We start from the raw sequence: 13,853 nt of genomic DNA, 5'->3' as shown, positions 1-13,853 counted from the left end.
AGCTCAGCTCCCTCATCTTGACTGCTCTGGGCAGTGAATGTCTCATTACCCTTATAGGCTGGGAAAACACGAAGGCTGAAAGTTGGAAGATGTTTGTGTGTGAGTGAAAGAGAGAGAAAACATTCTTCTTTAAATTACATTCACTGACTGAAAGGTTCAAGGGACAAAGAGAGAGAGAGAGAGAGAGAGAGAGAGGATGGAAGCTGGTTGAAAGATGAACCCTTTATGGTGTGATTTGAGTGAACACTGGTTTGTCATGGATTGAATGTTTGTGTGTTGCTCCCTGGAGATCTGTGAAGGTTATGAATTTAATTTGCATTCTGGGAATCTAAGATGATTTTAAAAGAAAAAGCCATTTTGTAGGACAATGATACTGGACATGTAAGCTGAGCAAAGTTACCTGATGACCTTTCCATATTGTTTAGGCTACTCACTCGTTATGATGTACTGTTAACAGGGAAGGATATCTAGCCAAAGCAAACAGCTATTTGGGGCCTGGCTGGATCAGGGTGTTCCTCTTTGATGTGCACGTAACTTAATTAGTCAAGCACACACTTGGGCGGCACGGTGGCTCAGTGGTTAGCACTGCAGCCTCACAGCAGCAGGGACCTGGGTTTGGTTCTAGCCTTGGGCAACTGTCTGTTTGCACATTCTCCCTGTGTCTGTGTGGATTTCCTCCCATAGTCCAAAGATGTGCAGGCCAGGTGAACTGGCCATGCTAAATTGCCTGTAGTGTTAGGCGCATTAGTTAGAGAGAAATGGGCCTGGATGGGTTACTTTATAGCGGGTTAGTGTGGACTTGTTGGGCCAAAGGGCCTGTTTCCACATTGTAGGGAATCTAGTCTAATCAGATACACAGACCTGTCAAAGAGTTTTTCTTCCTCTGCAAGCATTTACCATTTTATTGCTGCTTATCTGATTGAGGACACGTGGCTTTTTTGTAATTTTAATACCATTTTCTGTATAAAGACAGCTTGTTTGCAGCAATAAGGGAAATAGCCTGAGATCTCTTGGGGGTAAGAGCTAGTGCCACTACTCTGCTAAAGGTTTTAGAATCTTAGCTCAAGCCTGGATTGTAGGTATCTATGTTATAGTGTAACATTGATGCCATTGGTAAATAAAGATAATAATTTAAACTAAACTGTCTGTAAGAGTTTTATATTCCAGACTACCACAGAGTACGATCTCCGGGATGAACCAAGAGAGGCTACAGGTTGAGTCCATCAGGGATTCCCTGAGCCGTCTCGAATAGGGACTTTAACATTAATGCCTGGTGTGCGAACAAGTCGGTTATCTAAGTGTACTTTTATATAAAGCTGTCTCAATTTATAAAAGAATATTATATATATGGAAGTAATGTATATAACGAATTAAATATATTTGTTTTTAAATGTAATGTCAGAATGCTTTTTGCATAAGGTTATATTCTGTATAAACCTACATTTATATAAAAATATACATGTGCAATGTTTTTATTCATACATGTACTGAAGAGTATTATTTTAAGTTGGCCTTTGTGAAACTTGCTTGGATTTGAAATTGGACATGAGTATAGAGTCCAAGTGCAGAATTATCAATCTGGGCCAGGATACAGAGGCCAAGATTGTTTCCAGGTTTCAAACCAACCCTTTGGGGTAAATAGGAGGAGGGTATAGGAATTATCACAGGCATCAACAGGCATCAACATTGATTCTCCAATGACCTGAAGCTGGAGGACAATCAAAGTTCTTGAAAGGGTCAGGGTGGCACTGTGGCTCAGTGGTTACCATTGATACTTCACAACGCCATGGACCCAGGTTTGATTCCAGCCTCAGGCAACTGCACATTCTCCCCATGTCTGCGTGGGTTTCCTCCCATAACCTCCAATGGTGTGCAGGTTAGGTGAATTGGCGACGCTAAATTGCCCATAATGTTCAGGGATGTATAGTTTAGGTAAATGTTCAGGGATGTATAGTTTAGGTACATTAGTCAGGGGAAATGCACAGTAATATTGTAGAGGTATGGGTATGGGTGGATACTCTTTGGAGGATCCGTGTGGACTTGTTGGGTCAGATGGCCTATTTCCACACTGTATGGATTCTGTGATTTCTATGATAAAAGACTGCAAAAAAGGGTAAGTTAAGGGTAGGGGACTTCAAAATGTACATTCTGCATCTTGTATTCAACTTAATATATTTAGAAAATGGTTAGAAATGCAGCCAGACCTGTACTGTTTGAGTAATGCAGGGTCACATCTACTGGAGACTTATGGTTGCTCTTGCAAACGTCTAGGCCTAACAGCCTGAAGCAGTGAATGTCCAGTATGGCACCAGGGAACCACCTCCAGACAGTAAAACTGACCCTTGCTACCCGTGGGGAACTGGAAAATGCTGGTCAGATTCCTTGGATCCCCACTCCATATGGATGGATGTCACTACCTATCCTCCCCAAACCACCTCCACAAGACAGACCCAGGCTGGGATAGAGCCAGGGAAGTAGCAATCCACCCAGGCCCAAGCACAGGGTGATGGAGCAAATCCCAAATTTTCAAACAATCCGATGCATTCTTAAGGAAGAGTGCCTGGTCTATTTCTCAGTGCAAGCAGTTACCCAAATTTCGGTGGCAGAATATTCAGATGACACTTTAGTTAAATGTAACACCCCCAGACTCCGCACAAGCTGCTGTTGTATTGCACTCTTGACAAATCACAACAGTTACTTCTTCAGTATTATGCCATATGTCTCAGGAACTGTCGAATGCAGTGCAGTTTGAAGTATTATTACAGCTTGATGTGAGCATGAAGATGTGACAGCAAAATATGTTGGCAGTGGAGGGAGAAGTGAAACAAGACACTGTCTATGGACATGAAAGTAATGTAATATAAAAAGGGAATGACATGCGAAGGGAATCATCTCCATAGTTACACTCAACCAAAACATTAGTGAGAAGAAGAAACAAAAGTAATCCAATTTCTGGTAATAATTTTCTTTACTATGAGCCAGCTCCAGCTGAACTGGATCCAAATTATTCTGAACTTAATCAATATTGGTAACACAAGTGAACACATGATTCTGCTGCATGCTCTTATTTTGAGAAAAAAAACCACAGCTCTGATTTATTGCAAAGTTTAGTGTTCTTTTACCTAATTTGAAAATCGTTTAATTTGGATGTGATCCAATTTTTGGAATTTCTTGGGGTGATGATTTGTGCAACTTCATTTAGTTGATGAGGTGTTAATGCAAATTATAAATCTGATCAATCGCGCACACACACACACACACACACACACATACACACACACACATTCCCCCGTCTGACATGATCCTAACAAATCCACAAAAGAAGAAAAGCCACTAACATTTCATTTGTATTTTGGAAATCACTTGGTCTGTTAATAAATGACAGAGATATGTTGGGAACCATTCAGCTCAGGAACATTTCATTTGTGTCAATTAAAGGCAAATCTACCCAGAACCAAACACTGTTAACACCCACGAATATTTTTGCCAAAAACTGTGCAGAAAATCATGCTGGCTTGATGAAATGGAATAGATGGAAAATCCCAAATGGACCATTGAGCTCTGCAGCTGATATCCTGATATAAACTTGTGGAACTCAAAATCATGTGGGGACATAAATGACAAATGCAGCCTTATAAGTTATCTTGACAAAATATTCAGAATGGTTTCAGTTAAGCTACTGCAGCCATTGCAAATGACTTAAAAATGCACCGTTGTCCTTCTTTGTTAAACAGTAAAACTAGATTAACAGGTACTCATCAGATGAATATCATCATCCGTTACTCATTACGGTGGCTCAGTGGTTAGCACTGCTGCCTCACAGCACTAGGGACCCAGGCTCAATTCCAGCCTTGGGCGACTGCCTATATGGAGTTTGCCTGAGTCTGTGTGGGTTTTCTCCCATAATCCAAAGATGTGCAGGTCAGGTGACTTGACCGTGCTAAGTTGCCCATAGTGTTAGGTGCATTTGCCAGGAGTAAATATAGGGTAGGGGAATGGCTCTGGGTGGGTTACTCTCTGGATGGTTGGTGTGGACTTGTTGGGCCAAAGGGCCTGCTTCCACATTGTAGGGAATCTAATCTTAAAAAATGAATACCATCTATAGACTTGAAACATTAGCTTGCTGTCTTTCCATGGATGCTGCCTGACCTGCTGTGATTTCCAGTGTTTTTTTGTTTTCAGTATTGATTCCACAAGGGACAATACTTTCTTGATATGAAAACAAATATGTTTTGGAAGTTAGAAACTTTCAGAAATGTTTTATTCATATGACCTATCATTTTTAAACAGTGATGTTGAGATAAAAACAACAAATGTTTTAAATGAATAAGATGGTGGGATATGAATTCACCTCGTGAGGCAACACAGCATGTGTGAATTAGTAGTTGCTTTGAAGTCCACCCAATTTTCCATAGACACGAATGCTGCTGTGTAAAGTCAACTTATGCACCAGTGTGTTCAAAATGAAAAAAAGCTGGGGGTAGATTTTTAACTTGGCAATGGATGTAAACCTGGCAATTTGAATTAGCTGGCTTCCGTAGAAACCGTCCAATTTTCATTTCTATTAATTTAGACAGCCTTGAAAATCAAGATCCATCTCTCTCAACATGATTAAAAACAAATTCAAAAATTCTTTTCATTATGAGCATTTCTTTGTAACACTTAAATGCAATGCAGAATACAATGGACTGAATTATAAAGGAGGCTAAAAGGAGGAATATCCTTGTGCCTTAAGTTGTAGGAGATCCAACTTTCAGGGCACCTTAGTGGAACTGGTTAGTTCAGTTGCCCATTACATTGTATGTCTTGTGCTATGTGGATGCTAAGGATGTCCCCATTGCCACTGATAACCACTCGTGCAAAACGCATCTTTGGTTGCAGCAGCTCAAGCTTTGGCGCAATCAGTGACAGTTTTGTGGACAGTAAAATGCAGTCATCCTGAATGTTTAGGGTATGCAGTGTGAGAATTGGTGACCACCAACTTGCCAAAAGGAAACTAGCATGTTAATGCTGGAACTATGTTTTTGTGTAAGGGGTGAGTGTGAGTTAAGATAACGAGCAGTGATCATATTGACTCAGGTAGCAAGCTGGGTGAGCTGATGGCCTGGTCCTTCCGCTATTTTCTATGTTCCTTATTTGTAGGCGGCCCCTGAGCAATCGTATGCATTACAAGACCACAGTCTTTGTTTAAACATCATTAGCAATTGTAGAACTATCACACCTTAAACACCTGAAGAAAATGTGTAAACAATGCACACTGATCTTGATTTGGTTAGTTAATGCATGCATGTGGATTAAGTAAACAGGAAAACCAAGCTTGTTCAAAACCAGAAATTGCTGGAAAAGCTCAGCAGGTTTGGCAGCATCTGTGGAGGATGAAACAGAGTTAATGTTTCAGGTCCAGTGACTCTTCTTTGCAACTGGTTCTGAAGAAGGGTCACTGAACCCAAACGTTAACTTGGATTTCTCTCCACAGATGCTGCCAGACCTGTTGAATTTTCCCAACAATTTCTGTTTTTGTTTCTAATTTCCAGCATCTGCAGTTCTTTGTTATTTTAACTATCACAAAAACAATATACGACTGTCAGAGAATCTTATTCCAAAAGACAATTTATAGATTCACTCGAAAGAACATGCTCTTTTTTTTAAAGAAAACTTAGAATTTAAACAAAATTTCTCATCACCTATGTTTACATACCTTTCCAATTTGAAAGCAGTCATCTGCTGAAAGGTTACTGGACAGGGTTGGCCTGTAGATAATGGAAAGCTCGTCTCCAGCCACCTGTAGAAACTCCCCTTTGACTAATCCCTTTGTGCTTAGGCCGTACACATCCTGCAGCCTCATCAAACCTTTGGCAGCTCCCTCTAGGTCCTCAGCTTTTGGGAGTTTTGCCTCGACTTTCTCATAACCATCCTTTAGTGCTAAATGCAGTGTTGGAAGCAGTGTCAGTTCACCTTATTGGAGATCTTTGTCTACAGGATTTACATTTTACACTTGTCACGCTCTGCAGCTGGTGAAAATATGCAATATTTATCACAGTGTAAACTTAAGGCCAGTAGAAAACGTGGAAGTAAATTTTCAGGCAGGCTTAACTAAACCACAAGTATTTAAAGAAATAAATGAAACATTTTTCATGTGATGGGCACCTACCAACATAACATTATCAAAGAGGCAATCTTTTACAGAATATTAATTAAACAATTTAATTTTTTTTAAACCTGATAATTTAGCTGTTGTATTAATGAGATTTTTGGGCCATTTTCTCCCTGCAAATTTATACTTAACCTTTCTTCACATGAATTTCACTTTGCTTTAGAAGAATTGACTAATGCTGGAGCATAATTCTACAAGCGATGCCAGTGTTTTCCCAAAACCGTTATTCCACATGTGTGAAACTACAGAGTGAATACTATTAATCTTTACAAACTTAAAGGGCATCATAGTCCAGCCCATCCCTCTTTGGTGACCCCACATATGGACTATCTCACTGAGCTCAGGAAAGCAAGGAATAAAGAGTAGCTCTCCCAGCACTGTTGAGATTGCTATCAAACCAGAGTCTGAACTTTCTAATGTGTGGAGATTTGAGCATTGCCTTCACTAAATCTCTGGAGGAGTCTAGAACACATTAAATAACACCTCCAAGAGTGCAGTGCCTTGTTTTCACTATAGGTTGCTGCATCAAAATTAAACATTGCAATTGCAACCTGAGTTCATAAATTCATTGCACTCAATCAAAGTGTCAATTGGTGACACTCAGCAACTATATACAGTATAATGACTTGTGTGGTTGACAAGCTGTTTACCACAATCGAGAGCACTGTATTTTGTCAGCTCATTGTTGAGGACTTGAGATTGTATTATTGCTATTAATCCACTTCTTTGGTACAATGTAATCAGCAAAAGAAAACTGATATAGAAAAGTTATCAGATAGAACTGTCTGTCAGTCACAATTTGAGATGTGATGGTTACAGACTTAATGGACCTGAGTCTAAGACTGTGTAAATTGAACTCTTTTTGAGTGTTTAGAATCAGGCTGTACATAGGTATGTATATTTGTGCATGTATGCATTATTGCACAAGAGTTGCAATCTGTAGTTCAGATTTTTTTTTCCCTTCAAGAATTTATTTGATCTGTTTTGAAAATGTTTTCTCCTGCTTTCCTGTTTGATGATGTGAATGACTTCGGTGCATTAGGAGTTACACCATTATCATTCAAACACATTGACAAGTTTTCCATGAGTATTGCAGTCTTTCAGGAATGCAGATCTATTCCAGACTCCTTTCCATTTATCTTACATACAGTAGGATTATAGATCACCATGGGCATATATAAATAAGTGCAATTACACACTTGCTGATAATGTGCAATATGCAGTTGTTGAAGATTTAGTATTTTGAATTATCGCTCAAGAAAAAAATTGTTTTCAATTCAGATACCTGAGATGTGAAACTAGAATTATCAGGAAAGTCTTTAGTTAATGGAATATTTTTAACCAGGGCGCTGAAGTCTAAGGAGGGGTTTCTTTAAATTCTAAAGTAATCATACAACTCTAAAATTTTAATTGTAATTGCCACCTCGTGAGGAGGAAAAGGCTACTCCCTCTTGCGGGAGAACCAGTGACAAGAGGTCTTCAATATAAAGTCAGCAACAAGAGATTGAGAAAATAAATTAGGATTATTTATCACAATCATCAGTTGAGACAGGTAACATTGAATCTATTTAGTGAAGAGCAGATAAATATTTGAAATAGATACATGGTTACTGTAAAGGATCAGTGAGATTTTATGTAGAGTTGTCTAGCATTAGCAAGCACAGAACTCCAAGGGTTATACACAATTCTTATGTTCTACACTATTCTATAGTTATATACAGATCTCAAATTAATTATTCAATAATCAAGATTCTGGCAACATGATACCCTGCAACACAGCAATGTGTTCTTCATCCACAAATATAAGGCATAATTTGCTGCTGGTAATGGTGATTTGGTATGGTAGCCTAATGATATTAATACTGGTGCTAGCAGCTCAGAAATGAGTTCAAATCCTATCAAAGATAGATTAAAGCTAGAATCAGAATGAAAAACTGCATGATTTTTGTAAAACATTCTTTAGGGAATCTTCCCTACATGGACTGTTCAATAAACGATGCCTCTTAGTGCCCTCCAGAAAATTAACGACGGACAACAAATATTGCTTTGTCCAGACCATCCATAATACAAAACTAAATTCATGGAATGAATTGAATTGGCTTATTGTAACACTCCAGTCTATCATCTCCATATATTAAAACAGTGATCTTTTAAAACAACCCTGATCAGCCAATAATGACTTTTCATTTTCACAGCTTGATTTGTGGTAAATCTAGGTCGACATCTGTAACCATGGGAGATGCCATTTCATAGAGCATGAAAACCAAAAATCTTCAAACCCACAGAATTTCAAAGTAAAACCCAAGGACACAGCAATGTGCTAATAATTGGGTGGAATGCAATACAACTTTCAATAAGAACAGCCGGAAACTAAAGCAATGAATTACTATGCTATTACAGAGTTAAAATCACATAACACCAGGTTTATTTGGAAGCATTAGCTTTTGAGGTACTGCTCCTTCATCAGGTGGTATGGACTATTACCTGGTGTTGTGTGATTTTTAACTCGGTCTACCCTTGCCAGTCCAACAATGGCATCTCTAAGTTATGCTGTTATAGTCATACAGTTATGATCACCTTACTGATGTGACAAAAAAGTATTAATATTTAAACTTAATAATTTACCTTGGATATTCTCAATAGCTTCATTGCTATATACAATATTTTGCCAGTCACTCTGCAGCCTCTTTATAAGAGTAAAGGCAAACAAAGGATTTGATATGGCTTTCCCAGGTTCCTGATAAACATTGCTATGTAGTGCCTTTACTTTCTCATAAAATCTGTAATTCAAAAATAATTGAGAAGCATATAACAGGAGAAACAAGGGAATGAACCTCTTTAATTGATACAGTCAGGCAACATTTCTACAACAATCTGAGAAAAAGTAATGACCGGAGAGATGGATCAAGGCACAATGCAACATATTACAAAAACAATTACTTGGAGTTCCACAATACTCAAGTAGAAATGTTTTGACGCCAAGGAAGCTGATTGGATTAAAGGCTGATAAGTCCCCTCAATCTGATGAGTTGCATCCTAGGATTTGTAAAGAAAGTAGCTATCGCTATAATGAATATATTGCCAGTAATCTTCTGAAAATGTTCAGATTCAGAAAAATTCCCAGAGGATTGGAAAATTGCCATGATCACACGCTTAGTCAATAAGGCTAGGAAACTAAAAATCTATAGGCCATTAGCTTAATGTCTGTTATTAGGAAAGTATACAGCCCATTAGGAAGGATGCAATAACAGAACATTTAGAAATACACAATATAATCAGCATGGTGGCTCAGTGGTTAACAGTGCTGCCTTTTAGTACCAGGGACCATGGTTCGATTCCAACCTTAAGTGCTGTCTGTTGTGGAGTTTGCATGTTCTTCCCATCTGCATATTCACCCCGGATGCTCCAATTTGGAGTATAAGATCATAAGACACAGAATTTATAGCAAAAGTTTACAGTGTGATGTAACTGAAATGAAATATTGAAAAAGACCTGGATTGTTCACTAAGTCTCTCATCTTTTAGAGTGAACATGTTGGTTTCAGTTCTTTCATATGTAAATCACAGAACTTTTTTAAAAGTTACATTCTCAAGTGAACTTTAACAGTTGGTGTCATGTCAGCCCAGATAATGCATTTAAGATGTGAGCTGCTCTGTGTGAGGCTGTCTGTGCCCCAATGGTCAGACTGGTTCTAGTCTAAAAAACAGATTTACAGAATCTTACATGGATTCATGCAGTTTTTGAGCAAAATAAAATGTAATTCTGCAAGTACAGATTCACCTCACAAACTTATATGTGTGTGTGGGGGGTGTATGAGAGAGAGTGTGTGTGTGTGAGAGAGAGTGTGTATGAGAGAGAGTGTGTGTATGAGAGAGAGTGTGTGTATGAGAGAGAGTGTGTGTGTGTGTGTGTGTGTGTGGTGATCGGCCACTTTTCATTGCTGCCTGTCCTGAAGTCCGCCTTGGAGGACGGTCACCCGAAGGTCCAAAGTTGAATGTCCCAGATGATGGTGAGATGAAACTCATTCCACAACATTTTCACCTTTGACAACCTGTTCTTCATCCAGACACATCGAACAGTCATGGCGACAAAATTTGCACCCCAATATGCCAACATTTTCATACACAGGTTTGAACAAGATTTCCAACCAACACTATACACCAGATACACTGACAACATTTTCTTCCTCTGGACCCATGGCAAGGAGTCACTGAAACAACTACACAGTGATATTAACGAGTTTCATCCCACTATCAAACTCACCATGGGCTACTCTCTACTATGTCTCATTCTTGGACACATGCATCTCCATCAAGGATGGGCGCCTCAGCACCTCACTCGACAACAAACCCATGGATAACCTCACAATGCTACACTTCTCCAGCTTCCACCCAAAACATGTTAAAACAACCATCCCCTATGGTGAAGCCCTATGCATACACAGGATCTGTTGAGATAAGGGGGAATGTGACAAGCACCTGGAAGTACTCAAGGATGTCTTCATAATTATGGGGTATGATGCTCAACTCATTGACCGCAAGTTCCGACGTGCCACAGCAAGAAACTGTAATGGCCTCCTCAGGAGACAGACACGTGCTGCAACCGACAGAGTACCCTTCATTGTCCAGTACTTCCCAGGAGCCAAAAAACAATGCCATGTTCTTCGCAGCCTGCACCTCGCCAAGACCGTCCTTACACCTCCATTTCTCACCTTTAAACCACCAAACCTCAAACAGATCATTGTTTGCAGCAAACTGCCCAGCTTTCAGGACAATACCATACAACCTTGACATGGTAGATGCTGCAAGACATGTCAGAATGTTGACACGGATACCACCAATACACGTGGGGACACTTCCCACCATGTACATGGCAGGTACTCATGCAGCTCAGCCAATGTTGTCTATCTCATACGCTACAGGCAAGAATGCCCTGAAGCATGGTACATTGAAGAGACCAAGCAGAGGCTATGGCAATGGATGAATGGACACTGCACAACAATCAACAGACAGGTGTGTTTCCTCCCAGTCGGGGAACACTTCAGCAGTCCAGGACATTCATCGTTGGATCTTTGGGTGACCGTCCTCCAAGGCAGACTTTGGGACAGGCAACAACGAAATGTGGCCAAGCAGAGGTGATCGCCAAGTCCCGTATCCATGGTGATGGCCTCAACCGGGACCTTGGGTTCATATCAGACTACAGGTGACCCCATTGCACCCCACACACACACACACACACACGTCATTTAAATGGAGAAAAACTGCAGAAGGTCTCAAGAGCCTTGTGTGTAAATCACAAAATGCTTGCCTCCAAGTTCAGCGATAGGGTTAAGGTTAGGGTTAGGTCATGGGGGAAGGCAAATGGAATGTGAGCCTTTATTTCAAAGGGAATGGGATATAAGAATAGGGAGGTCTTGCAAAAACAAGGCACTAGTCTGACCACACCTAGAATACTACAAACTGCTTTGACCCTCTTATCTAAGAAACTGAAGAAGTACTGGAGTCTATCCAGAGAAGCTTCACTAAGTTGATTTCACATATAGAAGCTGGTGAGAAGAGGTTGAGTAGGTTGGGCTTTTACCCATTGTAGTTTAGAAAGATGAGAGGTGATCCTACTGAAACATAAAAACTTCTGGAGATGTGGAGTTATTGTTTCCCCTTGTGGGAGGGCTTAGGACCAGAAGGAATAATGTCAATAAGTGGCCACCCATTTAAAACAGAGATCAAGAGGATTTTTCTTCTCTCAGAGCTTGGTGCAACTGTGGACTCTTTGCGACAGAGGGTTGCTGAGGCTGAGTGGTTAAATATGTTCAAGGCTGAGATAGATTTTCAATCAGTAAGCAAATCAAGGGCTCTGGGGATAGCGCAGAAAATGGAGTTAAGGATCATCAGGTCAAAGGCATGGACTCAATTGGCTGAACAAACTCCCTCTGCTCCTAGATCTTATGGTCTTATGGTCCTTTTACACTGTAGAGAGATGAACACACTGTACGATAATTAGGAATATTACCAGGCAAGGTAAAATTGAAGACATTGTTGAATGGAATTTTTTGGTGGCAACGAAGAAGAGAGCAGGCTGACATGGTATTGAAATGGAAGTCCAAACTGTAGAGATACAGTGGCTGAATTATTGAAGATCAAAAGGGTGGGAGCTGTGGGAACATCTTAATAGGACAAGGTGTGGGTTTTGGATTTCTTGACAGTGACTGAAGATGTAGAGATACATTTCTCACTGTGTCCAGCACTATACCAACTTGTGACAGGTTCCCTTGCACGAACTGCACACCAAGGATACCCATTAGTGCAAAACCTTAAAATTATATTTGGCCTTCAAGATAAAGTCAGCGACACATAAGAATCTTATTGCACCTGTTTCACAGTGGCTTAAAGATGTTTTCTTAGGCTGTGTGGAAAGCCAGATGTTTTACTCACTTAACTTGACAGCACTAGAGAAGGGAGAAGGAGAATGGCTATTCTCAGGGAAGGTCAGAGGCACACACAGTGAGCTGCTGTTGATGGGGTTTGTAAAGTTGGGTTAGGGGCATTGAAGTTCGGGAGAGGTATCTTGCCGGTTTGAGGATAAAATCAGGGAATATAGAGGAATGGAAGAGAAATCCACAGGAGGACAGAGGGTGAAGTGAATCGAGAACAGCAATGTCTGTTCTAACCTGCACAATCGTTCAGTATGTGGATGCACTGACTTCTGGTTCCAGAAACCACTTCCATACACAAACCTTGGAGAGTCTGTACAGTATCATTAACAATTAGCAGGAACATAGGTATGGTGAGAGGGTGTTGGGGACAGCCAGTTGTCAGTGGTGTCCAAATGTGTAACCCTCTCAGAGTGCTGGCTGGCAATGTCATCGAATCATAGAATCCCTACAGTATGGAAACAGGCTATTTGGCCCAACAAGTCCACACTGTCCATCTGAAGAGAATCCCACCCAGATCCATTCCCCTACATTTCCTCTGACTAATGCACCTAGCCTACACATCCCTGAACACTATGGGTAATTTAGCATGATCAATTCATCTAACTTGCACATTTTTAGACCGTGGGAGTAAACTGGAGCATCCAGAGGAAACTCACGCAGACACGAGGAGAATGTGCACACTCCACACATACAGTCAACCGAGGCTGGAATTGAACCTGGGTCCCTGGCACTGTGAAGTAGCAGTGCTAACCACTGAGTCACTGTGCTGCCCAAAGGGCTTTGAGTTCACCTACAACATTTTAATCACCCTCCCAACTGCGATCACTGTCAGACTATGTCCTTTACAATGCAGAGAAGGGAGGGCTAGCCAAGTCTGCATACTCAGCCTGCTCCCGCAGAATGGCCAGTATAACACTGGACATTAACAGGAACACTCAATTAAATATGAACAAACCATTCCACCTTGTTTCTTTCAGAATAAGGGAAATGTGCAAAATATGGCATGCCAGTACAACTTGCTGCCTGACTAAGCTTGTCGCAACAAATAATGATGATTGACACACAGATAAAGTGAAATCAGCATCATGTAAAACACACAGATAAAGTGAAATCAGCGTCATGTGAAACATTTACAAGTGAAATTTAATTTTCAAAAGCATCCATCCCACCTTTATGCTCCCATGTCTTATGTTAACAGTAATAAAGTTGGGCAGGCAAGTATTGGTAGAATAGGTTCGAACCCTTAGATTCAACATTAAAACAGAA

At 40.4% G+C, this 13,853-nt stretch overlaps 1 protein-coding gene across 1 annotated transcript in view; it reads right to left on the bottom strand.

Moving 5' to 3' along the window:
• p4ha3 (prolyl 4-hydroxylase, alpha polypeptide III) overlaps positions 1-13,853 on the bottom strand; it is an 80,730-nt gene that overhangs the window by 58,787 nt on the left and 8,090 nt on the right. The window contains exons 2-3 of the mRNA XM_072577055.1: positions 8,780-8,934; positions 5,699-5,922 (exon numbers count right to left, since the gene is read on the bottom strand). Coding sequence (XP_072433156.1) covers positions 5,699-5,922; positions 8,780-8,934 — 379 coding nt within the window. The remainder of the gene's footprint in view (positions 1-5,698; positions 5,923-8,779; positions 8,935-13,853) is intronic.

The sequence above is a fragment of the Chiloscyllium punctatum genome, chromosome 9 (assembly GCF_047496795.1).
Source record: "Chiloscyllium punctatum isolate Juve2018m chromosome 9, sChiPun1.3, whole genome shotgun sequence".
NCBI classification, from domain to species: Eukaryota; Metazoa; Chordata; class Chondrichthyes; order Orectolobiformes; family Hemiscylliidae; genus Chiloscyllium; species Chiloscyllium punctatum.
The sequence above is the reverse complement of the archived record's forward strand: the minus strand, read 5'-3'. Positions and strand labels throughout refer to the sequence as shown.